The sequence below is a fragment of the Leucoraja erinacea genome, chromosome 6, assembly GCF_028641065.1.
Source record: "Leucoraja erinacea ecotype New England chromosome 6, Leri_hhj_1, whole genome shotgun sequence".
Taxonomy (NCBI): domain Eukaryota; kingdom Metazoa; phylum Chordata; class Chondrichthyes; order Rajiformes; family Rajidae; genus Leucoraja; species Leucoraja erinaceus.
This window is the reverse complement of record NC_073382.1, coordinates 15,690,183-15,717,199: the sequence shown is the minus strand read 5'-3', so window position 1 is coordinate 15,717,199 and position 27,017 is coordinate 15,690,183. Positions and strand designations below refer to the sequence as shown.

Here is a 27,017-nt window from a genome sequence, read left to right as displayed (position 1 = left end):
AGTGTGGTGTTGTGTTGCTGTATGGACGTACATGCATGTATTTTGTAAACTGCATTTTTATTTTGTTTGTTTTTGTTTTTTGTTGCCTTGTTTTTGGCTCAGTTCTCACGGGTTGGTTGGAGCCGAAAATAAACCCCGTATTTAACCATGATCTCGGGCCTCGTGTACTACTTGGGAGCTACAGAATAGGTGACATTTCAGGTCGAGACCCTTCTTCACTCCAGGTTTTTGTGTCTATCTTCGCCCTGATGGAATTACAGTCACAGTCACAGTCACAGAGGCCGACGTCAGAAGATCCTTCAGCGGGGTGAACCCTCGGAAAGCGCCTGGACCTGATGGTATACCCTGTCAAGTTCTCAAAACCTGTGCGGACCAACTGGCTGGGGGTTTTGCAGACATTTTCAATCTCTCACTGCTGAGGTATGAGGTTCCCTCCTGCTTTAAGAGGGCATCAATAATACCGGTACCCCAGAAGAGCAAGGTGACGTGCCTCAATGCCTATCGATCAATGGCACTATCGATCAATGGCACTAACATCCGTGGTGATGGTGCTTTGAGAGGTTGGTTATAGGGCATATCAACTACTACCTCAATAAGAACCTCGACCCACTTCAGTTTGCCGACCGTCACAATAGGTCCACGGAGGATGCGATCTCACTGGCTCTCCACTCTGCACTGGACCAATAAAAACACTTACGTCAGGCTGTTGTTTATTGACTACGGCTCGGCATTCAATACCATCATCCCCTCCAAGCTGGTTACCAAGCTCACGGAACTGGATCTCTGCGCATTGCTCTGCAATTGGATCCTTGACTTCCTCATCCACAGACCACGGTCTGTTCGAATTGGCAGAAACACTTCATCCTCAGTGATAATCAGTACGGGAACACCTCAAGGCTGCGTGCTCAGCCCCCTGCTCTACTCACTCTATACTCATGACTGTGTAGCCGGACATAGTGCAAACTCCATTTTCAAGGTCGCTGACGACACCACCGTTGTGGGACGAATTGCAGATGGTGATGAGTCAGAGTATAGAAGTGAGATCGACCTACTGACCAAATGTTGCCAGCACAACAACCTGGCTCTCAATATCAGTAAAACCAAAGAACTGATTGTGGACTTTGGAAGAGGAAGGTTGAGGACCCACAACCCTGTTTATATCAACATGGTGGATGGTGGATGTTTATATCAAGATGGTGGAGCGAGTCAAAAGCGTCAAATTCCTGGGCGTGCACATTTTGCGACAATCTCCCCGGGTCCCAAAACACTGATGCAATCATAAAGAGAGCACATCAGCACCTCTACTTCCAGAGAAAATTACGGAGATTCGGTATGTCAAAGAGGAATCTCTTGAACTTCTACATGTGCACTGTAGAGAGCATACTGACTGGTTGCATCGTGGCCTGGTTCGGCAACTTGAACGTCCAGGAGCCGAAAAGACTGCAAAAAGTTGTAAACACTGCCCAGTCCATCTCTGGCTCTGACCTCCACACCATCGAAGTGGTCTATCGTAGTCGCTGCCTCAAAAAGGCTGCCAGCATTATCAAAGACCCACACCATCCTGGCCACACACGCATCTCACCACTGCCATTAGGGAAAAGGTACAGGAGCCTGAGAACTGTAACTTTCAGGTTCAGGAACAGCTTCTTCCCTACAGCCATCAGGATATTAAACACTACAACCTCATAAGCTATGTACTACAATAGATTATTATTATTATTATTATTATTATTATTATTATTATTAATGCGCTGTTATTGTTTGTTCTTTTTTTCTGAGCTTTTGTTATATTATTTATTATGATTACATATTCTGTTGTGCTGCAGCAAGTAAGAATTTCATTGTTCTATCTGGGACATATGACAATAAAACACTCTTGACTCTTTAAATCAGCATCTGCAGTTTCTTCTTACACATTTAACCCGGAGAAAACCCACATGATCACAGGGAGAACGTAAAAACTCCACACAAACAGCACCCTTAGTCAGGGTTGAACCCAGGTCTCTGGCGCGGTATGGCGTCAGCTCTACCTCCATGTTATAAAGCAAATAAACTCAATGTATAAATTCAGCACGTTGAGCATATATATACACATCACTTTTAATATCCGTATTTATATCTTCTTCAACATGAATGACATTTTAAGTACATTCCCGTTACAATCCTTCTCGGAATATTCAGACAATTTTGGAGAAAGTTTCCCGATTCTAGATATCTATTTTGGAAGGTCTCCTGATCTTGGAGATCTAGTTTGGAAAGTCTCCTGATTTGACATATAACTTGAGTTACTTTGGTTTCACACTGTGGCAGGTTCTGTATAAAGAAAGTGAGGGTCCAATGTAATAAAATAGCTTTGGGTGGGGGTGGCAAAGTTGAGGGCTTTCAATTTCCTATTGCTTGGACTGAACCAGCAATAATAGACAGAATTAACAAGAAGAAATATATCCTTGAATTATTGCAATATCTCAGTAAAAAAATATAATCAGAATTATTATATCATACACAAAAAGGTAATCATTTGACAGCAGTGTGGCAGATCTGTGCATCGTGTTATAAAGAAATTATCAATATATTCAGCTTTAAATGTGTTTGCTCAAGCTTTTTCAAGTTTTTGGGAATAACACTGAAACGTTGGCCGGTGTAGATCATGAAGAAAGTGTTCATTGAGGGACTTCTAAATGAGGAACCGATGTCACACTGGGGTCTCTTATTGAGTAGACTGCAAGTCTAAGCCCATGGGTCCCTTCTGTGAGGATATGTCTGGTTAAACTGAACAGAAATGTTTCTGTTTGCTGCATTTAGAATTCTGACTGAGCTGTTGATTGATTTGCATTTAATTCTTCTTCTTTCTTTCTGGCAAGTTCCTTTTCCTCATACTCAGCTTCCACTAACTTGGGATCCACATAAGTGTAGTATCTGGCCATGATGCCGAATATTATGGAAACGGCTATCAAGAGAGCAGCAAACAAAATATACTCAGCCCACTGTAGGGAAGAAAAATAAATTAGCAATGGAATCAATCCAGTTTTATCCCAAGAATTTCCTCAAAATGCACAGATGAAATATACATTGAATCATTACAATCCCTGACAAATTTAGCAATGTTTTATAGGGTTTAGTCAAGTTTTCCGAGGATGTAACAACTGGATATACAAGGGGCGGCACAGTGACGCAGCTCTAGAGTGGCTATCTAACGGCGGTTCAATCCTGACTACGGGTGCTGGCTGCAAAGAGTTTGTATGTTCTTTTCAAGTCAAGTCAAGTCAAGAGAGAATTCTTGCCATAGAGGGAGTACAGAGAAGGTTCACCAGACCGATTCCTGGGATGTCAGGACTTTCATATGAAGAAAGACTGGATAGACTCGGCTTGTACTCGCTGGAATTTAGAAGATTGAGGGGGAGATCTTATAGAAACTTACAAAATTCTTAAGGGGTTGGACAGGCTAGATGCAGCAAGATTATTCCCAATGTTGGGAAAGTCCAGAACAAGGGGGTCACAGTTTAAGGATAAATTTAAGGGGGAAATCTTTTAGGACTTAGATGAGAAAAACAGTTTTTTACACAGAGAGTGGTGAATCTCAGGAATTCTCTGCCACAGAAGGTAGTTGAGGCCAGTTCATTGGCTATATTTAAGAGGGAGTTAGATGTGGCCCTTGAGGCTAAAGGGATCATGGGGTATGGAGAGAAGGCAGGTACAGGATACTGAGTTCGATGATTAGCCATGATCATCCCAGGAATCAGTCTGGTGAACCTTCTCTGTACTCCCTCTATGGCAAGAATGTCTTTCCTCAGATTAGGAGATCAAAACTGCACGCAATACTCCAGGTGTGGTCTCACCAAGACCCTGTACAACTGCAGTAGAACCTCCCTGCCCCTATACTCAAATCCTTTTGCTATGAATGCTAACATACCATTTGCTTTCTTCACTGCCTGCTGCACCTACATGCCTACTTTCAATGACTGGTGTACCATGACACCCAGGTCTCGTTTCATCTCCCCTTTTCCTAATCGGCCACCATTCAGATAAAAGTCTACTTTCCTGTATTTGCCACCAAAGTGGATAACCTCACATTTATCCACATTATACTGCATCTGCCATGCATTTGCCCACTCACCCAGCCTATCCAAGTCACCTTGCAGCCTCCTAGCATCCTCCTCACAGCTAACACTGCCCCCCAGCTTCGTGTCATCTGCAAACCTGGAGATGTTGCATTCAATTCCTTCGTCTAAATCATTAATATATATTGTAAATAGCTGGGGTCCCAGCACTGAGCCTTGCGGTACTCCATTAGTCACTGCCTGCCATTGTGAAAAGGACCCGTTTACTCCTACTCTTTGCTTCCTGTCTGCCAGCCAGTTCTCTATCCACATCAATACTGAACCACCAATACCGTGTGCTTTAAGTTTGTATACTAATCTCTTATGTGGGACCTTGTCGAAAGCCTTCTGAAAGTCCAGATATAACACATCCACTGGTTCTCCCTTAGCCGCTCTACTAATTACATCCTCGAAAAATTCTATAACATTCGTCAGACATGATTTACTTTTCATAAATCCATGCTGACTTTGTCCAATGATTTCACCACTTTCCAAATGTGCTGCTATCCCATCTTTAATAACTGACTCTAGCAGTTTCCACACTAGTGATGTTAGAATAACTGGTCTGTAATTCCCCGTTTTCTCTCACCCTCCCTTTTTATAAAGTGGGGTTACATTGGCTACCCTCCAATCCTCACGTACTACTCCAGAATCTAAAGAGTTTTGAAAAATTATCACTAATGCATCCACTATTTCCGGGGCTACTTCCTTAAGTACTCTGGAATGGAGCCTATCTGGCCCTGGGGATTTATCGGCCTTTAATCCATTCAATTTACCTAACCCCACTTCCCGGCTAACCTGGATTTCACTCAGTTCCTCCATCTCATTTGACCCCCGGTCCCCTGCTATTTCCGGCAGATTATTTATGTCTTCCTTAGTGAAGACAGAACCAAAGTAGTTATTCAATTGGTCTGCCATGTCCTTGTTCCCCAACCGGTTAAATGATCTTGTTGTCCTTTATCAAAACTGCACTCAACCTCAGCTTCTTCAGTCTAAAATCCCCCACCTCCTGAATGCCACGTACCTGTTCCTCAATGGTCGAAGCTTCCGCTACTATCAGCACAATTATGTTTCCGAAAGCGTTGGTCAGGAGCCAACCGGCCTGGAGCACTGACTTCATGTTGGAAGGTGCCTGGGGGAAAATGGTGCATTAATTAGTTTATTTTCCTGGTCAAAGGCCACAAAATTCTGTGCACAAAATCGGACTCATGTTGTTAATGTGGTACCAGAAAAATGAAGAGAACAAAATTTGTGTTCTATGGTGGCACAGGACCATATAGAGAGAGGACAGTTCAATGGCCCAGCAAATAAAGTTGCTATTTCACAACACCAGTGACCCGAGTTCAGTCCTGACCTCTGGTTCTCTGTGTGTGGAATTTGCACATTCTCACTGCGACTGTGGGTTTACTCATGATGCTCTGGTTTCCTCTCACATCCCAAAGACGTGTGGGTTTGGTAGGTTCATTGGCTGCTGTATGTGGTTGGCATTAGTGTTGTGGAAAGCTGATGGGCATTGAGAGAGAAAACGGGCTGCGGGAATTGTTGGGAATTGTTCTATAAGTTCACATTGACTTGATGGCCCCAATCGCCGCCTCCATTGTCATAGAGAAATATGAGAAATCAGGTCATTGATTTGTGGAAGTTGAATATTTAAGATTTAGCAGAGTATGGTACAATATTTAACAATCATCAAACAAAACAATATTTCAAGTCTGAAGAAGGGTCTCGACCCGAAACATCAGCCATTCGTTCTCTCCAGAGATGCTGCCTGCCTCGCTGAGTTACTCCAGCATTTTGTGTCTACCTTCGATTTAAACCAGCATCTGCAGGTCTTTCCTACAACATTTCAAATGATTGTCTCGTGTTGGAATTGGAAGCTCAAATGGAGCAAGAGAGGGATTGTTTATTAATAGGCTGAACATTTCTTTGCGCTGCTGGGTCACAGACCTTGGACACTGATCATTGGAATTTCATTATCAAGAGTTACAGTACCAGAAAATGTTTGAACATTATCACTCACCTGGGAATATGCGAATTCCAGACCAGTAACAGAGAAGACCACCTCCCCAGTTGTAATTAAAATGTATTGAGGGATTTGCAATGCCATATGAACACTGTTTGCTTGAATGTCTTCGATGTAATTTAATTTGAAATCCTGAGAGATACACTAAACAACCAAAACATACAGTATTGTTACCAATAATATGACACAAGTTAGAAGCTTCTGTTCCCTCCCATTCCCATCCCATCACCTCCCATTCCCATTGACCCTTCATGACCGTTCATGACTGCAACAACCAGGTTCAGGAATAGCTACTTCCCCACGGCCATCAGGCTATTAAACCTGGATCGGAAAAAAATCTGATTATTAATAACCCATTATCTGTTATTTGCACTTTATCAGTTTATTTATTCATGTATGTATATATTTATATTACGGTATATGGACACACTGATCTGTTTTGTAGTAAATGCCTACTATGTTCTGTGTGCTGAAGCAAAGCAAGAATTTCATTGTCCTATCAGGGACACATGACAATAAACTCACTTGACTTGACTTGATGACCCTCAGCTCATCCCAAACTCTGCTGCCAGCATCCAGAATGACAAATCATATTTGTCCATCACAAGGAAGCGTGCCAGCAAACACTGGCTTCTATTCATGCAATGCTTCAGTTTTATCCACACCCCCTCCTCCTTCCTTCCCCTCCTGTGCCCCTGTCCAGCCCATGACCCCTCAAGGTCTCTGCACTCTTGTACTTTTGGTATGTTGAGTATCTCTGGGTCAATCTCCCCACAATTGCCACCTATGCTTTCAGCAACCCGAGCCTGACCCTGGAATCCCCTTTACAATCCTCTTCCACACCTCTTCTCCTCCTTATACCCACCAGCTTGGCCATACTACGGGTGTAATCTCTCCTCATTTATCTCAATGTAGATAACCTCTGAAATGTGCTTTAATCTAAATGGAAATTATTGGCAATGTTAACCATAACCCACTAAGAACGGCTATAAGTCTCTGGATCACTTAGGGTGTAGAGGAGAATACAGAGAGAACTGATCGGTGTTGTGAAGAGTAACAGATTGAAGAATAAAATTCAAAAGAATTTTCAGGCAAACCGAGATCTCTTGGCATACAAACCGTTTCACTGATGATGATCGTGTACGAGCTCCCATAACCAAAATTTATTGAATCTTGTGAGCATTTATTTCCATTACTGATAAATGTGATTTTTTTCCTAAGTCAAAAAAGATAAGAAAATTAGGGCCTGTAGAGGAATATTTCACAGTCGATGCCTCCTGGGCACCATGGTTCCTCGTTGCCCTTGCTCCTCACTCTCTTTAGCCTCCATTGCTGCTGCACAAAGACAAAATTCAACAACAATGGGCAGCACAGTGGCGCAGCTGGTAGAGTCGTTGCCCCGTAGCTCCATAGACCCGGGTTCAATCCTAACCTCCGACACTGTCTGTGTGGAGGTTGCACGTTCTCCCTGTGATTGTGTGGGTTTCCTCCCACGTCTGCAAGAGGTGCGGTTTTACTGGGTTATTACAAAGAAAGTCACTTACGTTCCTTTGGTGAAAAGCGTGTAGTTAGAGACAAATAATCTGGTCAAATTTCCAAAATCAACAGTGCCCATCTTGAGGTTGTCAATGCCGGTCAACGTGGTAATAAATCTGAAGAGAAACCAAAGTCAATCATTTCAAAATGTGGTTGAATGTAGAGAATAAGTTAAAGAATTTTACAAAGCCAGGGTGCAACTACTGATGCAGATAAGCCAAAAATAGACAAGTGAGATGTCTATCAACTACTGACAATAGATTTTCAGATACATCTTGAAGTGTTAACTGACTGAGGAGTCACAATAGCGGAAAAATACTGAAAAGCAGGACCTCCAGTGTTGTTATCTCCGGTTTGCTTCCAGTTCCTCGTGCTGGCGAGAGCAGGAACAGGGAGATACGGGACCTGAACGTGTGGCTGAGGAACTGGTGCACGGGGCAGGGATTTAGATTCTTAGATCACTGGGATCTGTTTTGGGGTAAGGGGGAACTGTACAAAAGGGACGGATTGCATCTTAACAGGTGTGGGACCAGCATTCTGGCAGGCAGGTTTGCCACTGCTACACGGGTGGTTTTAAACTGAATAAGGGGGCGTGGGGTGTCGAATGGGATAGTGGAGGATGGAGTTACAGTGAAAGGGTTTCTTAAATGTGTGAGCGTAGAGACAGAGGGGTGTTAAAATGAGGGTCGAAGCAATAGGTAGCAAGGTGAAAAGTAAAAGTGGCAGGCAGACAAAACCCGGGCAAAAATCAAAAAGGGCCACTTTTCAACATAATTGTATAAGGGGTAAGAGTGTTGTAAAAACAAGCCTGAAGGCTTTGTGTCTCAATGCAAGGAGCATTCGTAATAAGGTGGATGAGTTTAATGTGCAGATAGCTATTAATGACTATGATATAGTTGGGATCACGGAGACATGGCTCCAGGGTGACCAAGGCTGGGAGCTGAACATCCAGGGATATTCAATATTCAGGAGGGATAGAGAGAAAGGAAAAGGAGGTGGGGTAGCATTGCTGATTAGAGAGGAGATTAACACAATGGAAAGGAAGGACATTAGTTTGGAGGATGTGGAATCGGTATGGGTAGAGCTGCGAAACACTAAGGGGCAGAAAACGCTGGTGGGTGTTGTGTACAGGCCACCTAACAGTAGTAGTGAAGTTGGAGATGGTATCAAACAGGAAATTAGAAATGCGTGCGACAAAGGCAAAACAGTTATAATGGGTGACTTCAATCTACATTTAGATTGGGTGAATCAAATTGGCAGGGGTGCTGAGGAAGAGGATTTCTTGGAATGTATGCGGGATAGTTATCTAAATCAACATGTAGAGGAACTAACGAGAGAGCAGGCTATTTTAGACTGGGTATTGAGTAATGAGGAAGGGTTAGTTAGCAATCTTGTTGTACGTGCCCCCTTGGGCAAGAGAGACCATAATATGGTTGAGTTCTTCATTAGGATGGATAGTGACATTGTTAATTCAGAAACAATGGTTCTGAACTTAAAGAAAGGTAACTTTGAGGGTATGAGACGTGAATTGGCCAAGATTGACTGGCAATTAATTCTAAAAGGGTTGACGGTGGATATGCAATGGAAGACATTTAAAGACTGCATGAATGAACTACAAAAATTGTTCATCCCAGTTTGGCAAAAGAATAAATCAGGGAAGGTAGTGCATCCGTGGATAACAAGGGAAATATCAAAGCGAAGGATGATGCGTACAAATTAGCCAGAAAAAGCAGCATACCGGAGGACTGGGAGAAATTCAGAGACCAGCAGAGGAGGACAAAGGGCTTAATTAGGAAAGGAAAAATCTATGAAAGAAAACTGGCAGGGAACATAAAAACTGACTGCAAAAGTTTTTATAGATATGTGAAAAGAAAGAGATTAGTTAAAACAAATGTAAGTCCCTTGCAGTCAGAAACAGTTGAGTTGATCATGGGGAACAAGGGTATGGCGGACCAATTGAATAACTACTTTGGTTCCATCTTCAATAAGGAAGACATAAATCATTTGCCGGAAATAGCAGGGGACCGCAGGTCAAAGGAGTTGGAGGAATTGAGTGAAATCCAGGTTAGTCGGGAAGTGGTGTTGGGTAAATTGAATGGATTAAAGGCCGATAAATCCCCAGGGCCAGATAGGCTGCATCCAAGAGTACTTAAGGAAGTAGCTCAAGAAATAGTGGATGCATTAGTAATAATCTTTCAAAACTCTTTAGATTCTGGAGTAGTTCCTGAGGATTGGCAGGTAGCAAACGTAACCCCACTTTTTAAGAAGGGAGGGAGAGAGAAAACGGGGAATTACAGACCAGTTAGTCTAACATCGGTAGTGGGGAAACTGTTAGAGTCAGTTATTAAAGATGGGATAGCAGTACATTTGGAAAGTGGTGAAATCATTGGACAAAGTCAGCATGGATTTACGAAAGGTAAATCATGTCTGACGAATCTTATAGAATTTTTCGAGGATGTAACTAGTAGCGTGGATAGGGGAGAACCAGTGGATGTGGTGTATCTGGACTCCCAGAAGGCTTTCGACAAGGTCCCACATAAGAGATTAGTATACAAACTTAAAGCGCATGGCATTGGGGGTGCAGTATTGATGTGGATAGAGAACTGGCTGGCAAACAGGAAGCAAAGAGTAGGAGTAAACGGGTCCTTTTCACAATGGCAGGCAGTGACTAGTGGGGTACCGCAAGGCTCAGTGCTGGGACCCCAGCTATTTACAATATACATTAATGATCTGGATGAGGGAATTGAAGGCAATATCTCCAAGTTTGCAGATGACACTAAGCTGGGGGCAGTGTTAGCTGTGAGGAGGATGCTAGGAGACTGCAAGGTGACTTGGATAGGCTGGGTGAGTGGGCAAATGTTTGGCAGATGCAGTATAATGTGGATAAATGTGAGGTTATCCATTTTGGTGGCAAAAACAGGAAAGCAGACTATTATCTAAATGGTGGCCGACTAGGAAAAGGGGAGATGCAGCGAGACCTGGGTGTCATGGTACACTAGTCATTGAAAGTAGGCATGCAGGTGCAGCAGGCAGTGAAGAAAGCAAATGGTATGTTAGCTTTCATAGCAAAAGGATTTGAGTATAGGAGCAGGGAGGTTCTACTGCAGTTGTATAGGGTCTTGGTGAGACCACACCTGGAGTATTGCATACAGTTTTGGTCTCCAAATCTGAAGAAGGACATTATTGCCATAGAGGGAGTGCAGAGAAGGTTCACCAGACTGATTCCTAGGATGTCAGGACTGTCTTATGAAGAAAGACTGGATAGACTTGGTTTATACTCTCTAGAATTTAGGAGAATGAGAGGGGATCTTATAGAAACTTACAAAATTCTTAAGGGGTTGGACAGGCTAGATGCAGGAAGATTGCTCCCGATGTTGGGGAAGTCCAGGACAAGGGGTCACAGCTTAAGGATAAGGGGGAAATCCTTTAAAACCGAGATGAGAAGAACTTTTTTCTGCCACAGAGGGTAGTCGAGGCCAGTTCATTGGCTATATTTAAGAAGGAGTTAGATGTGGCCCTTGTGGCTAAGGGGATCAGAGGGTATGGAGAGAAGGCAGGTACGGGATACTGAATTGGATGATCAGCCATGATCATATTGAATGGTGGTGCAGGCTCGAAGGGCCAAATGGCCTACTCCTGCACCTAATTTCTATGTTTCTATGTTTCTAATAGGACTGGTGTAAAATCTTGGTCAAAGAGTTTTAACTTTTAAATAGTGGAGAGGAGTATGGGAAGGGAAATCTGAAGCTCAAGGATCGGGCGGCTGGAGTCAGAGTGGAAAGATTAAATCGGGAGATTTGTTTAACAGGCCAGAGTTAGAAGAACCAATGATCTTGCAGTTGCAAGAGATAAGGGGAGGTAAGGCCATGGAAGGGTGCGAAGGAAATAGGCAACGTTTCGGGCCAAAACCCTTCTTCAAACCATTTCGGACCGAAACGTTGCCTATTTCCTTCGCTCCATAGATGCTGCTGCACCCGCTGAGTTTCTCCAGCATTTTTGTGTACCTTCGATTTTCCAGCATCTGCAGTTCCTTCTCAAACACAAAGTCTGATCAAGGACAGTCTGAGGGTCACCAAAGAGGTAGTTAGTAGTTCAGCACTGCTCTCTGGTTGTGGTAGGATGATTCAGTTGCCTAATAACAGCTGGGAAGAAACTGTCCCTGAATCTGGAGGTGTACGTTTTCACACTTCTATACCTTTTGCCTGATGGGAGAGGGGAAATGAGGGAGTGGCCAGGGTGCGACTCGTCCTTGATTATGCTGCTGGCCCTGCCGAGGCAGCGTGAGGTATAAATGGAGTCAATAGAAGGGAGCTTGGTTTGTGTGATGGTCTGGGTTGCGTTCACAATTTTCTGCAATTTCTGCGGTCGTGGCTGGAGCTGTTCCCAAACCAAGCTGTTATGCATCCTGATAAAATGCTTTCTATGGTGCATCTGTAGAAGTTGGTGAGAGTTCTAGGGGACATGCTGAACTTCCTAAGCTTACAGTCTACAGTTTTCAAGTTTACAGAGAGTGGAAGGTGCAGGATTTTCCATATGAAGGAACCAACCTGATGGCATTTTTTCCTTCCTCTGGTTTGTTGTTAATATCCTTCAACTGAAAAAATAACAAAAAGAGATGTAGATTTTGCATCAATCAGTGTATATCACAATTAGTCTTTATTTCACCCTTATTACACACACACAGAAGCTCACTCACCAATTCGTCATCAAGAGTGGGCAAGTCTGTTACCAACAGTGTGTGGCGAGTTTTATTGGAAAGATGAGTTTGAATGACTTTGTTCTGTTTGCCATCGTCAACAGCAATAGTTTTCAGAGCCATTGTTGGGACAGTGATATAGTCAGTTGCCTGAAAACGATGGGATATTGCATCAACAACAAAAAACAATCATTTGCAAGACGTAGGCTTGTTTATGTTATTAGCAAGACCACTATGAGAGCATTTAACCAGCTGCCTTTGACATTCAATGGAATTATCAACAGCGAGCTTCCCACTGTCTCCATCCTGCAGGCCACAATTAACCAGAAACTTAACCTGGACAGTAATACAACACTGTAGCTACTAGTGTAGGAAGGAACTGCAGATGCTGGTTTAAATTAAAGGTAGGTCTTGGTGCAGCAGCAAAGGATTTGAGCATAAGAGCAGGGAGGTTCTACTGCAGTTATACAGGGTCTTGGCGAGACCACACCTGGAGTATTGCGTACAGTTTTGGTCTCCTAATCTGAGGAAAGACATTCTTGCCATAGAGGGAGTACAGAGAAGGTTCACCAGACTGATTCCTGGGATGGCAGGACTTTCATATGAGGAAAGACTGGATAGACTCGGCTTGTACACGTTGGAATTCAGAAGACTGAGGGGGGATCTTATAGAAACTTACAAAATTCTTAAGGGGTTGGACAGGCTAGATGCAGGAAGATTATTCCCGGTTTTGGGGAAGTCCAGAACTAGGGGTCACAGTTTAAGGATAAGAGGGAAGACTTTTAGGACCGAGATGAGGAAAACATTTTTCACACAGAGAGTGGTGAATCTGTGGAATTCTCTGCCACAGAAGGTAGTTGAGGCCAGTTCATTGGATATATTTAAGAGGGAGTTAGATGTGGCCCTTGTGGCTAAAGGGATCAGGAGGTATGGAGAGAAGGCAGGGATGGGATACTGAGTTGGATGATCAGCCATGATCATATCAAATGGCGGTGCAGGCTCGAAGGGCCGAATGGCCTACTCCTGCACCTATTTTCTATGTATCTATGTAGACACAAAATGCTGGAGTAACTCAGTGGGACAGGTAGCATTTCTGGAGAGGGAATGGGTGATGTTTCGGGTCGAGACCCTTCTTCAGACTGATGTAAGGGAGTGGGTGTTACATAGATAAGGAAGTGCATAGATACGGAAGTGTAAGGTGTGAAAACAGGATAAAGGGAATGGAGATCAAGGAAAATGTACAATAGATCATTGGGTACAGGGTCAGAGACTGTGGATGCTTCTGATAGTTCAGTGGATGGTTCAACTCCTGCCATCTTAAAGTTCTTTATACCAGCCACATGGCACAAGTAGGTTGTGCAAAGAAATGCTCTCCACCTTTCCTAGTGAGGGCAGTTCTAATAACATTTGAGTAGGCTAACTCTATCCAAGAAAAATCAGCCCACTTGATCTGCATCCCATCCATCAGACCAAACATTCATTGCCTCCACCATGAGAAGTACCATGTCTGCTGTGTGTACCATCTACAATGTGTACCCAGACCACTTTCTCAGCACCTTCCAAACCCATTACCTCTATCAGTAAGAAGCACAAGGCCAGTTGGTGCAGGGGAACACCACGCTGAACACCTCTATAAGGTTGTGAGCAATTGTGAGCAATTTTGGGCACTATATCTGAGGAAGGATTTTCTGGCTCTGGAGAGGGTCCAGAGGAGGTTTACAAGAATGATTCCAGGAATGTGTGGGTTACCTCTGCTGAATTAATACGTTTATGAATGAATACGTTTATTGGCCAAGTATGCACACATACAAGGAATTTGCCTTGGTACTCTGCTCACAAGTAACCACACGACATGCAGTAACAATTTAGAATGACACATAAAACACTAGACATTAATAATAAAACATCAGTTTAAACATGTGAATGAAATAAAATACCAGAGCAAAATGAGGCTACGGACTTTTGGTTATTGAGCAGAGCTACTACTCGTGTAAAAAAGCCGTTTTTATGTCTGATGAGCGTTTGTCGGCACTGGGCCTGTACTCGCTGGAGTTTAGAAGAATGAGGGGGACCTCATTGAAACACACAGAATAGTAAAGGCTTGGATAGAGTGGATATGGAGAGGATGTTTTCACTAGTCGGAGAGTCTAGGACTAGAGGTCAAAGCCTCAGAATTAAAGGACGTTCTTATAGGAAGGAGACGAGGATAAATTTATTTAGTCAGAGGGTGGTGGAATTCTTTGCCACAGAAGGTTGTGGAGGCCAAGTCAGTGAATAATTTTTAAGCAGAGATAGATAGATTTTTGATTAGTACAGGTGTCAGAGGTTATGGAGAGAAGACAGGAGAATATGGTTAGGAGGGAGTGATAGATCATTTACAATTGAATGGCGGAATAGACTTGATGGGCCGAATGGCCTAAATCTAGTCCTATCATTTATGACCACTTACCACCTGGAGGCTCCTACCCCCACCCTATCCCCACACCCACCCCCTAACATATACTATTCTGAGTTGGAAATGTGTTGCTGAATTATTCCAACGTTTTGTGTTCTGCGCAAGATTCCAGCATCTGCTGTTCCTTATGTCTCTTAAAATGTAGAACGAGGAGTGGCCCACACTGTCCCTCAAGCAAAAAGACTAATTGGAGGTAGACAAAAATGCTGGAGAAACTCAGCGGGTGAGGCAGCATTCATGGAGCGAAGGAAATAGGCGACGTTTCGGGCTGAAACTGACCCTTCTTCAGACTCATTGGAGAGCTGACATCAGCCTGATGGTAGGATCACTTATGTATAATTATCCGCAAACTGGAGGAATTTAGGAGGAATGCTGATGGAATGTAGTGCCTTCACAATGGGAGAGGCTGCTTTGTGCAAGGTCAGAGGGATGGTCAGAATAGTCATTGATACTACTTACCTGTGATGGCTGCACACTGTAAGACTGGGATAATCCATTCAGGGTTGCATTGATTCCTGTTTTACCAACATTTATAATCTTAATTTGGCTTTGGTCACCAACAGGAAAATGAGGAAGAGTTTTCTAAAAGGAAAAGAAGCAAGATCTAGTTAGGATCACCCAGTGCCATTTTAATTGCTGATGCATCATAGAGTGGAAAGTAAACAGGCCCTTCATCCCATTGACTATGACCTATTTTTATACTAATCCTACCCTGACCCATTTTGTTCTGACCACATTTCAAACATCTCTCCCAAGATTCTACGACTCTCCCATCCGTTAGGGGCAATTTACAGCTTCCAATTAACAGACTAAACCACAGATTTTCAGGATGTGAGGGAAAACCAGAGCATAGAAACATAGAAACATCGAAAATAGGTGCAAGAGTCGGCCATTCGGCCCTTCGAGCCTGCACCGCCATTCAATATGATCATGGCTGATCATCCAACTCAGTATCCTGTACCTGCCTTTTCTCCATACCCCCTGATCCCTTTAGCCACAAGGGCCACATGTAACTCCCTCTTAAATATAGCCAATGAACTGGCCTCAACTACCTTCTGTGGCAGAGAATTCCAGAGATTCACCACTCTCTGTGTGAAAAATGTTTTCCTCATCGCAGTCCTAAAAGATTTCCCCCTTATCCTTAAACTGTGACCCCTTGTTCTAGACTTCCCCAACATCGGGAACAATCTTCCTGCATCTAGCCTGTCCAACCCCTTAAGAATTTTGTAAGTTTCTATAAGATCCACCCTCAATCTTCTAAATTATAGCGAGTACAAGCCGAGTATCCCTGCTGTATGTCACTACGACTACAGGACAAAGGCTGGAGCTGCTGATTATCTGAAAAATCTGTATCCAACTCCAAAAGACTACAAGGACAGGTCTCATCGGAAGAACCATAACTTTAATGGTTCCATGTTCTGGAAGCTCCCTTTATAATTCATATGACACTTTACTCACATCGATTTGAATTTGCACCAAAGCAGCAGCAATGAAGGCCAGAGCTGCAAGGAACATCCCGACCGTCATCTTTCTCAGCGGTCTACAAGCACAATAAAAGTCCACTTATGAAAAGCACTTATGGAGCATCCAGCAGAGACACATGTCATTTGGCCCAGCAGGACTCTGCCTCATTTCCTTTGTTAAAATAGTGACGGCTTTACGAAATGGGAATTAAGCATGAACTCTTCCATTGTGCCCTGCAACATGCAAACAGGCCCTTCGGCCCATGTTGACCATTCGTACTGATCACATTTTTTATTCTCCTCACATTCTCATCCCCTCTCCCCAGATTCAACCCGTCACCTACACACTCGGGATAATTTGCAGTGGCCAATTTATCAACCAACCCGTACATCTTTGGGATGTGGGAGGAGACTGGGGAAACTCACAGGGAATGCAGTACCCGAGGTCAGGATTGAACCAGGGTTTCTGGCACTGTGAGACAGGAGCTCTACTAACTGCGCTGTTGTTGCACCATTATTGAAATGTACAGTCTTCCAAGGGCTGTGACGAGGCAAATGCTAAAGTTGCCTCATGGACCCTCATGGAGGAGTCAAGAAGGAGGAGACATAGTTTCAGAATAAAGGAGTCATCTATTGGAAAACAAAGGTAGGAAGGAATTTCTGCTGTTGAAATGCTACGTCTTTTGGATTCTCTATCCCTGAGAGCTGGGGAGAGGGAAAAAGTGAATACATTCAAGGCTGACTTAGGTGTTTGGTTTTCAGGCAAAACTTGTTTGACTATCAGAGGTAAATAAATGAACAAAGGTGAGAGGCAAAGGTGGGAAGGGAGAGAGGATGTTTGGGAGGGAACTAATGGACCTGGCACCAGGCACACGGTGAGCCAAACAGGAACACAGCATCTTCAATAATCATGATGTAGGTGCATTACATCTCCCTCTAGAAAGGCATCTATATGGAGATGCGCTGGACGGAGTGCCAAGCAGATTCACCAGGAAATTGCGTGGAGTGGAAGATGTTATTGTTGGGGAGAGATTGAATAGGCTGGACATGTGTTCCTTAGAGAAAAGGAAGTTGAGGGATGGCCATAGGAGATTATGAAAGACCCAGACAGCGTGGGAAGGCAAAATCACCCTATTATAGAAGTATCGAAAACAAGAAGGCATGGGTTTTAGGGTAAGAAGAAGGAGATTTTAAGGGGATCCGAGAGGAGTTTTTTTTTTTTACACAGAGCGTGGCTGATATCTGGAACGTACTTCCAGAAGAGGTGGTAGTATAAGAAACAATTACAATGTTTAAGAGGATTTTAGACAGACGCTTGAATTGCCAAGACATGAAGAATTCGGACTTAAATTATATTCCTGTGCATACTCCCAAGCAGGCATCATTATCCCAGGGAAATTAAAAGGAGGAGGACAAGAGGAGAAATCTGTGGTACTCGGAGTACAGGAGATAAATGTTTTGAGCCGCAGATGGATATTAGACTTTGAACCTTTGTATTCATTTTAAACAGATAATGCTGGCAATAATCAGCAGGTAAGGCTGCATCTATAAAAGGAAAAACATAATTAAGGTTTCAGGTCGACGGTCAGATGTTTGAAGGATGCTAAAGTTAAAGATGCAGTAATTGTAGTGAATAACTAGACTAAGTGGGACCCATTGGGTCTCATGTTCACACAGGAGGGTTGGACCCCCAATGCAATATTCCACCTCTCCACCAATTCCAATATTGGTGGCCAGGGGGGCGGGGGGGGCAGGGGGGGGGGGGCTTTCTGGAGCGCTGGTAGGGGGGGGGGGGGGGGGGGGGCTTTCTGGAGCGCTGGTATGGATGTTGTTGGCTGCAGTGACTACTGGTCTCCAGAGGGCTAGTGTGAACATTGTGGGCCAAATGGATTCTTGGGGTGGCAGCTCAGTCCCTCAAGCCTGATGTGCTGGCAGCTCACTCACGGCTGGTGGGCTGGCAGTTGACTCACGGCTATTCCTTGAAATTCCATTTCAAGCAGTGTACTAGGCCACCAAATTCAAATCCATTTTCCTACCATTTCAAGCAGGGTGCAAGGCCACTGAATAGTAAGATTAAACGAGAACTTACCAGTTTGAAGTTTGATCTGTATTTTATGAGGAGGAACGTTGAGGGAATACGTGAAGAACCCGCTTCCAACGCATGCGTGTGATTCTTCAAAGCAGCGGTGTGAGGTCACAGAAACTATAATGACCTAACATAGTAAGATTATCAAAGAGATACCAGTTTTTGATATGATCATAGGAGGGTGGGAGCGGAGGGCACGTATTCCCTCAACGTTCCTCCTCATAAAATACAGATCAAACTTCAAACTGGTAAGTTTTCGTTTAATCTTACTATTTTACTTCGGAGTCACGTGAGTGACTACATGAAGATTTCAAAGCTCTGTGACCTCATGCCGTGGAACGAGTCCATGCTTCACAACTGCCTTGGGTATTGGGAGAGAGCATCATTAGCAATTTTAAACACACTCATACAAAGACTTGTGTGATATAACGAAAAAATAAATTTATTAATTGAAATCATAGCCCTGTAACCTTTCGGGCAAATTATATTATTGAACGTAAAATGCTTTCCGAAAACGATGATGGCTCCAAAACTGGTTTGTTATAAAACCTTTGGAAAGTCCTTTCGGATGACCATCCTGCCATTCTGAGGATTTGGTCTGTGGGCACCTCCAGAATTTTTGCTGCGGATGTTGCTGCAGCCCTGGTGGAATGAGATTTAAAAACATTAGTGTCTATTCCTGCCATCTTTAGGACACATTTGAGCCACCTTGAAATAGTTTGGGTCATGACACTTTTGTGCGGTTTCTTGTAAGAAATTAACAAAGCCATTTCCTGACCTCGAATGCTCTTAGTATATTCCATGTATAATTGGATATGTCTTGCTATACACAGGCGTTCGTCATATGGATATGCCATAAATTCAATCACTTGACCCGATGAACCTGGTCTGTTTTGTTTTATTAAATCCTGTATGACAAACACCAGTTTCTCTGGTGAGATGATCAAGGAGTCCAGGCTCAGTTTGCTTAATGACTGGACTCGTTGTGCGGTAACTAACGCAATGAGCATAACCATCTTCATGGTCAGTTTCTGAAGTGATAATGCTGTTATGGGCGACCAGCTCCTCAGCATGTTCAAAAACGACACCCACCTCCCAGATTTTGGAGTACCTGGTTTTAGGGGTTTTGCATTGAATATGCCCCTCATAAGTTTTGTTACCAGGGGGTGCGTTCCCACCGTGTGCCGCTCCGTTCCTTGTGATCTACCCACCACCCGGGTTTGAGCACCCCGCTGAGGTAGCCGAGGGCTGCCAGCATACTCAGACCGTTGCACGGACACAGAGGATCACCAACCGATTCCCTGGCACCGGCACTATGTATGCACGCGGCCGTAACAATGTAGGTAATTGGAGAGTGCACTTCTGGCACTATTGATGGCACTGTAGCCCAATCGTTTATCACAATGGAGGCTTGTTAAAAATTCCAATACGGCCGGAATGTTCTTGGCCCTTTGGTCGAGGTTGTTGTCAAAGCAGTATATGTCCCATTTCTTGATGTGTCCGAGGTACTGCTTCCGTGTTGACAGTCTTAGTGCGGATGAGATGAGATTCATCGTCCTGTCTGACAGCCCCATGCCGTGTAGTGGGTCTTTCAGACTCTACAAATCAACAAATCCATAGTCTTATGGCATGGGTGACTGCCCCCAGTCACTGGATGAATTAATAAATTCGGGCTATGTCCAATAAGGGAACATGGTTGTAACACCATCCCCTGTATGACCGAATACCACGGTTGAGTAGGCCAATCGGGTACTATGAGAATCCCAGATGCCGAGTCTTGTTGAATTTTCCTTAGTACCCGATTGATGAGGCAGAACGGGGGAAATGCATAAAAAAGCCATTTCCCCCAATGCAGTGAGAAAGCATCTGTAGCTTCTGCCCCAGGGTCTGGTTCCCAGGACACATTCCTTGGTAATTGGTGATTCAACCTGGATGCAAAAAGATCAATATCTGGTCTACCATATTTTGCTGTAATTTCAGCAAATATATTTTTATTTAACATCCATTCCGTGTTTTCATTAAATTTGCGTGATCTGGTGTCTGCCACTGAATTTAGCTTACCTGGTAGGTATGTTGCTGATATCCAAATGTTTCTTTGGATACACCATTGCCAAATTAAATTTGCCAATGGATCACAAGATGTCGATATATTTCCACCCATGTGATTAATATATGCCACCGCGGTGGTATTATCAATTTGTAATCATACATGTTGGTGCTTAATTGCTGAGCAATATGACTTAAGGCCATAAAATTCCCCTAACATCTCTAGGTAATTAATACCACGTGTGTTAAGTAATACTGCCTCTTCTTCCTTCCACCTCCCTCCACAACTGGAAACAGAGTTAGTGGCTCCCCAACCAATGGCGCTGGCATCTGTTTGTAATACCATAGACGGGTTGTCAATAATGATGGGGTTGGAGCAATACCTAATGTTATGTTCCCACCACTGTAGTTCAATTATAGCTTCCCGTAGGCAGCTCCATAGGTCTATCAAAATGACCCTTGTTAAATTTGAGTGCTCTAATATTTGCTCTTTGCAAATTTTGATAATGTAATGGCCCAAATTGTGTGGCCGGGAATGTAGCCACAATCTTCCCAATTATCCGGGCTACCCGTCTAATGGAGGGTCTGTTGGTGTTAAGAAGCTCCCTGCAATCCTCCTGTAGGGCTGCGGCTTTATCTATTGGTAAAGTTATTGACATATTGACCGTGTTAATGGTGAATCCTAAATAATCCATATTAGTTGCTGGTATCAATTTACACTTAACTGGATGGATGATAAACCCTAGTTGTTCAAACAATTGTTTTGTGGCAAGTACTGTTTGAAGTGCCAATTCATAAGTTGTGCCAACAATAAAAATGCCATCACCCTATGGCTTTGTTTACGTAACAATGCCAAAGCTGGTTTCAGAATTTTAGTAAATAATCTGGGGGCTGATGTTAGCCCAATTGGTAAGGCTCTATATTGCCAAAGTTCCCCCATCCAGTTAAATTTCAAATACCGTCTGTGTTCCCCTCTGATGGGTACTGTATAGTATGCATCTTTTAAGTCGATGCTTGCCATATAGAACCCAGCTGACACTAATTCTTTAGCAGTGATAAAGGTATCCATCTTAAAATGAACATATTGAACAAATGTGTTTAGGGTTGAAAGGTCAATAATAATCCTGCAACCCCCATCTTTTTTATTTTTAATAAATATGTTTGATACAAATTCTAATTGTTCATGAATAGTATGTTCAATCACACCTTTTGTATACAATCGTTGTAGCTCCATGTGGGCTTTAGATTGTTCGGTTTTTGTAAGGATGAAATGCCTTTCTGGTGTATGTTGTACTGGGGGGTTATTGGAATGAGTAAATTCTATCAGATAACCCTGAATACTGCTTAGAATATTCGAGTCTATAGTGATTTTACACCATTCGTAACTGTAGTATTGCAACCTCCCCCCCCCCCCCCCCCCCCCCCCCCCCCCCCCCCCCACCGTCGTGGGTCCCTTTTTTACAAAAGAACCACACCCACCTACCTCCATGGTTACCGGTGGTTGAGTTATTTCCTTGGTTTTTTGAAAAAGGGGGGTTCTGTTTTTATTCGATTCGTGTTGTACGAGGTTGTATCTTCCAGGGTGAGGTCCCTGGCCATACCGCATGCGGGTTTATTGTTTTTCTGGCAAGGTATGGCCACACTTTTCGGTCCCATGTGCCATACCCTAAAAAAAGCCTTTGCGCTGCGGGAGCCCCAGTGTATTGCTTTTCTGGCACTGCCGCTCAAGGTGCCCATTGAGCCACACTTTTTTGCAAATTGTCTTCCATGTGGCTGGTACCTTCCGCATGATTCCTCAAAATAAGCAGAGCTTTGCGCTTGGGCTTTGATGAGCCCCAGTGTCTGTGATCCCTCTTCATCCCCTTTAGGTTTTTTTGGATCTTGAGGTCGGTCAAGTCCCTGCCCAAACAAAAGGGTTGGGGGACTTTTAATGCATCACAGTTACCAGGTGGCAGATGTCTGGCTTGTCTCTGTGATTTTGTTGTTTGCAAATTGTGGCCAGCATATTAATGGCTGCCATCCTGGATCCAAGTCTGCCCCTGTTTGACTTGGTTTGAAGTAATCTGCCACCATGTCCAGCAGTGTATCTTTTTCTGCAGTTTCAGGATCATGGGAAGCTGTGTGATCAGGGTCTGGCCCATCAGGGTCCTGCCCACTCTCCTCCGAAGAGTCTGAGATTTCAGGGGGTCCCTCACGGGGTACCCATATGGGGCTTGCCTGCCCACTGTGGCTAGTCTCCACATTCATGGGACTGCCACTGTAAAGGAGCTCCTCCAGCAGCTCCTTTAGTCGTGCTTTCTGTTGAGCTGCACTTGCCATTTTTGGCTGCTCCCATTCCTGCAGCCTTTCAGCAGTGTGCTGCTCTTTGCTGCATCCCCGCTGTTCCCGTCCCCGGTACTCACGGGTGCTGGTTTGCGGGCTTTCCTCATCCCGCCGCTGGCCACACCGGTCCTGACTGTAGGTCCACGTCTGTTCCCGGTCAGCTGTTTCTCCTGGCTGCTCCGTATGCAGCCACTCATAGCGGGTTTGTTTCGTCTCCCGCACCCGCTCAGCCCTGGTCCGATATTGATACGGGCTGGTCGCCCGCTGCTGCTCCAAGTCAGGCTCTTCTATGTGGTGAGTTTTGTGTTGAACTTTGCCTCCAGGCCAGGAAGTAAATTTCATCGGTGCCAGAACGATTTCTGGCACAGCTGATTCCTCTACCGAGGCATCTAGAGCCGGCGGCTGCTGTCTCTGCCCTTTTCAACGCGTTTCTCGGGCAGCTTTTTAGCAGACCGCTTCCTCTTTACTCTGTCCATTTTTCTGTTGAATAAAATGCAGAGTGCCTTACCTGCCTTTTGCTGGCCCTTTTGTCTTCTCCCGTTACTGGGGGACGTCCTCCCCCTCCTGTTGACTCGTGCAATGCGTGTAGCTATATGGCACGCATGCGTTGGAAGCGGGGTTCTTCACGTAGTCACTCACGTGACTCCGAAGTAAAATTCAAGTGCAATTTCATATCACTTCAAGAAGGGTGCAAGGCCACCAAATTCAAATGCAGTTTAATACCATTTCATGCAGGGTGCAACGACACCACATTCAAATGCAGTTTCATACCATTTTGTGCAAGGCCACCACATTCAAATGCATTTTCATACTATTTCAAGCAGGGTGAAACCACCATAAAAACTACCATAAAACCACACTGTAGACATTCAGTGTGTTCAGTTGATTCGCAGCTCAGACAGAGTCGTGACCTCTCCCTCCCCCATCATGCAGCGACTGAGCCACACCCACACTCCCGGGTTTTATAATCCCTCCCCCTCCCACCGGAAAAGGTGTGGCCTTCATGGCGTGATTGACAGGAGAGAGATTCTCAACATTTTTTAAACACTAATAACACTTTTGTTTTTCATTGATGGGAAGAATCCTCTGCACCTGATGAGAGGAGAGGAACTGAGTAAGATGGCCAAAGATCACAGCCGTAAGTAGTAGCGTTTTATCTAAAATCAATATAGTGCAAACAGGAAGTTGTCAAGTTTAGACAAACAACTATTTGCAGGCAGTGCCTTTTCACTTCAACACAAACCCCCCAAACAACCATTTGCAGGCAGTGCCTTTTCAACCCAACAAACAACCATTTGCAGGCAGTGCCTTTTCACTTCAACCCAACCCCCCAAACAACCATTTGCAGGCAGTGCCTTTTCACTTCAACCCAAACCCCCCAAACAACCATTTGCAGGCAGTGCCTTTTTACTTCAACCTAAACCCCCCAAACAACTATTTGCAGGCAGTGCCTTTTTATTTCAAACCAACCATATTTTCATTTTCAAACCACATTAAGGGCACTCACAGTTGAGTAGGCATGTGTTCAATGTTATTCAGAGCTCAGAGAGATGGCTTCCTCCATCTTGCAGAGACTGAGTGAGGCACACCACTTCCTGGTTTTATAGTCCGTCCCCCTACTTCCAGCAGGGGCAGCAGAGAGAATGGCAATTTAAAAAAAAACTTTAATATCTCTCTGAATTTTCATCAATGGGAAAAATCCTCTTGTCCCAGAAGGCGGAAGGGAGCTCTGAGCGAGGTGGCCAAAAATGATGGCCATAGATAGCGGTGTTCTCTTGGAAATCGCAGCACAGTGGGCCAAAATCGGTCAAGATCAGACTTTTTGTAATATAGATGAAGACACAATTTGTAAACAACAGAAGTTCAATGATACATGATGTGATGGAGCAGGGTGAAGGGTGGTAATAAAGGATTTAGTGACTAACCTAAGAAGGGTCCGAGATATGAGAAAATGGATGATTATTCATGATCATCAGGAAAGAGATATAAAAGACTGTAATTGCTGGAACTGTGAAATTGAAAGGCAATAATGGTTGATTATTGGAAATTGTTGAATACAGTGTGAGTTCTGAGGGATGGAACGAGGAAGATGAGATTCAGTTCCTTAAGCTTATTTTGGAGCAGTGCTACAATTGAAGAAAGGGGGCTCGGGTGAGATTCACTTGAAGCCAGGATTACCATGATAACTCTATTAAGCTTTACTGTAAAGGGACCACCAGTCTGATTTCCATCTTCAGCATCCACCATCATTCATGCCAATGCCCTACAGCCTGTTGAAATACATCCACAAATGATCCCAGAATCATGATTTAACCTGGCAAAGTGTGTCACCTGTCATACTTACGTAAAGTTTAACTTGCACTTAGCAATCAGGGGGTAGACAATTGTGTCAACAAATGGAACCAAAACCAGAATCAGGATTGGGTTCACCGTCTGGATAAAAAAACAGGACAAAATTCAGTTGGATTCTAGTTTAGTTATAGCGACGGACTGTTACACACAAAACTCACCTTGAAACGTGAAACATGCTTACCTGCATCTGGTCAGGCTGGATGTCAAGGCCTCCCTAAAGACAAGTAAACATTTATTGATAACCATCAGTCCAGTTAAAAAAAAGCCTTGAAATATTGTGAAATTGTTTATTAATATCCTTATGAAGATCCTTACAAAATTTCCATTCATTGCAATAGCTTGCAAAGTCCATCTTGAACCCTGTAGAAACAAAGAATGGGTATAGCGGGGCTCGAATTCATAACATATTTGGAGGTTATAAATGTAAAAATAATCAATAAAATAACCAGTCGGGAACTTAAACCTCTTTCCCCAGAGGACTGGGAGCAACAGGAACTCACACCCACTGGGAGCGGTTGAAATGAAGAGCAGGAATGGGTTTCTGGAAGAGAGATGAAGACATGAGGGATGAAATGAAAAGGGACAGCGAGTCTTTGGAGTTTTCTACCCAAGAGGGCTATGGAGCTTATATCACTTGCCATATTTTATACAGAGATCAACAGATTTGTTGATATTAGGAGAACATAGGGAAATTAGATTAGTATAGGTTATTATAGGTAATAATAGGAAATAATTATAGGTAAAGATGAGCTGTGGTCATATTTAAGGGCTTTGTAGGCATGAAGAGCTAAGTGGCCTTTGTGATCCTATTTGATTTATCCACTTTACACAGTTTACTTATAATATGAATATCTTACCTGCTGGTCAAACAAAGCCCAGAACATGGGAAGAGGGATATACATGAATAAAACTTTCAGCACCATCTTGATTTGAGCAATCAAATGTTCCTAAACAGGTTGATAAAAGAGAAGAGACAATGAGAAAGCGGGATGGATGCTTCCCACACCCATTCTGCACAGCTGGAAACATAATGTGAATGGACATTGCCCATTGGACTTGCTGATATCAATGCTGACTCCAGCAGCAACACTTGGTGCTCAGCGCAGAACAAGCCAAGTCCATCCTGTAATTCCCATGCATTGTTGAAAGGAGGAACGTACAAACAGGAAGAAGGCCTTTCGTCCCCTCAAGTCTTTCCCAGAATTACAGTAGCCGGAACCATGGAATCCTGCAATCAAGGAGGAGGCTCTTTGGCCCATCGAGTTGACGCCAACCATTAAGCAACATTTGTATGTTGATCCCTTTCAATTCTTCTCACATTCCGATCAGTTCTCCCCCAGATTCCACCAGTCACCTATACGTTAGATGCAATTCAAAGCAGTCAATAAACTGAGTTGCACGCATGCAGGACTTGAATTTAACGGTTGCCCGGGTGCCAATGGTGACTTAAAGTCCCGCCAGGCAACCTAAAAGCCATGCCATTTTGACCGGCTTGGCAAGCACCCGAGATACCTATCGTTCAACTCTGAGCGGGCCCCCCTATCTATCTCTCTCTCTGTCACTCTCCGTCTCCGCCCGCCATCCGTATCTGGGCCGCCGGTTCTCCGCTCTCCGCCCGCGTCTCATCCGCCGGCACGGCCGGCCGCCTTGCGCATGCGCAATGCCACGGCTTGGTTTCCTGGTCCTCCAAAAATATTTCAAATGGAATTTAAGCTGGAGTGGACCCTCCACCACCAAACTCCAAACTCTGAAAAATAACAGCCTATTGCACTTTATTTGTTTATTGATTGTGTATATATATGGTCTATGGTATATAGACATACTGAACCTCCTGTTACAGAATCTCCTGTTCTGTATTATGTTTACATATTCTGTTGTGCTGCAGCTTTCATCTGGGACACATGGCAATAAAACTCTCTTGACTCTTGACTTGGACTTAAG

At 43.9% G+C, this 27,017-nt stretch overlaps 2 protein-coding genes across 2 annotated transcripts in view; one reads left to right on the top strand and one right to left on the bottom strand.

Annotated features, from left to right (window-relative positions):
* The window catches only part of LOC129697933 (uncharacterized), a 30,199-nt gene extending 3,196 nt beyond the window's left edge, over window positions 1–27,003 (top strand). Inside the window, exons 2-3 of the mRNA XM_055636669.1 lie at window positions 23,805–23,862; window positions 26,032–27,003. The gene's annotated coding sequence lies outside the window, so the exon portion shown is untranslated. The remainder of the gene's footprint in view (window positions 1–23,804; window positions 23,863–26,031) is intronic.
* Window positions 103–27,017, bottom strand: part of LOC129697934 (solute carrier family 15 member 1-like) — a 54,065-nt gene continuing 27,150 nt past the window's right edge. Inside the window, exons 10-22 of the mRNA XM_055636670.1 lie at window positions 25,934–26,023; window positions 25,392–25,436; window positions 25,258–25,290; window positions 25,069–25,157; window positions 16,266–16,347; window positions 15,267–15,389; window positions 12,353–12,502; window positions 12,204–12,250; window positions 7,665–7,772; window positions 7,240–7,336; window positions 6,118–6,264; window positions 5,122–5,229; window positions 103–2,984 (exon numbers count right to left, since the gene is read on the bottom strand). Coding sequence (XP_055492645.1) covers window positions 2,799–2,984; window positions 5,122–5,229; window positions 6,118–6,264; window positions 7,240–7,336; window positions 7,665–7,772; window positions 12,204–12,250; window positions 12,353–12,502; window positions 15,267–15,389; window positions 16,266–16,347; window positions 25,069–25,157; window positions 25,258–25,290; window positions 25,392–25,436; window positions 25,934–26,023 — 1,305 coding nt within the window. The 3' untranslated portion in view covers window positions 103–2,798. The remainder of the gene's footprint in view (window positions 2,985–5,121; window positions 5,230–6,117; window positions 6,265–7,239; window positions 7,337–7,664; window positions 7,773–12,203; window positions 12,251–12,352; window positions 12,503–15,266; window positions 15,390–16,265; window positions 16,348–25,068; window positions 25,158–25,257; window positions 25,291–25,391; window positions 25,437–25,933; window positions 26,024–27,017) is intronic.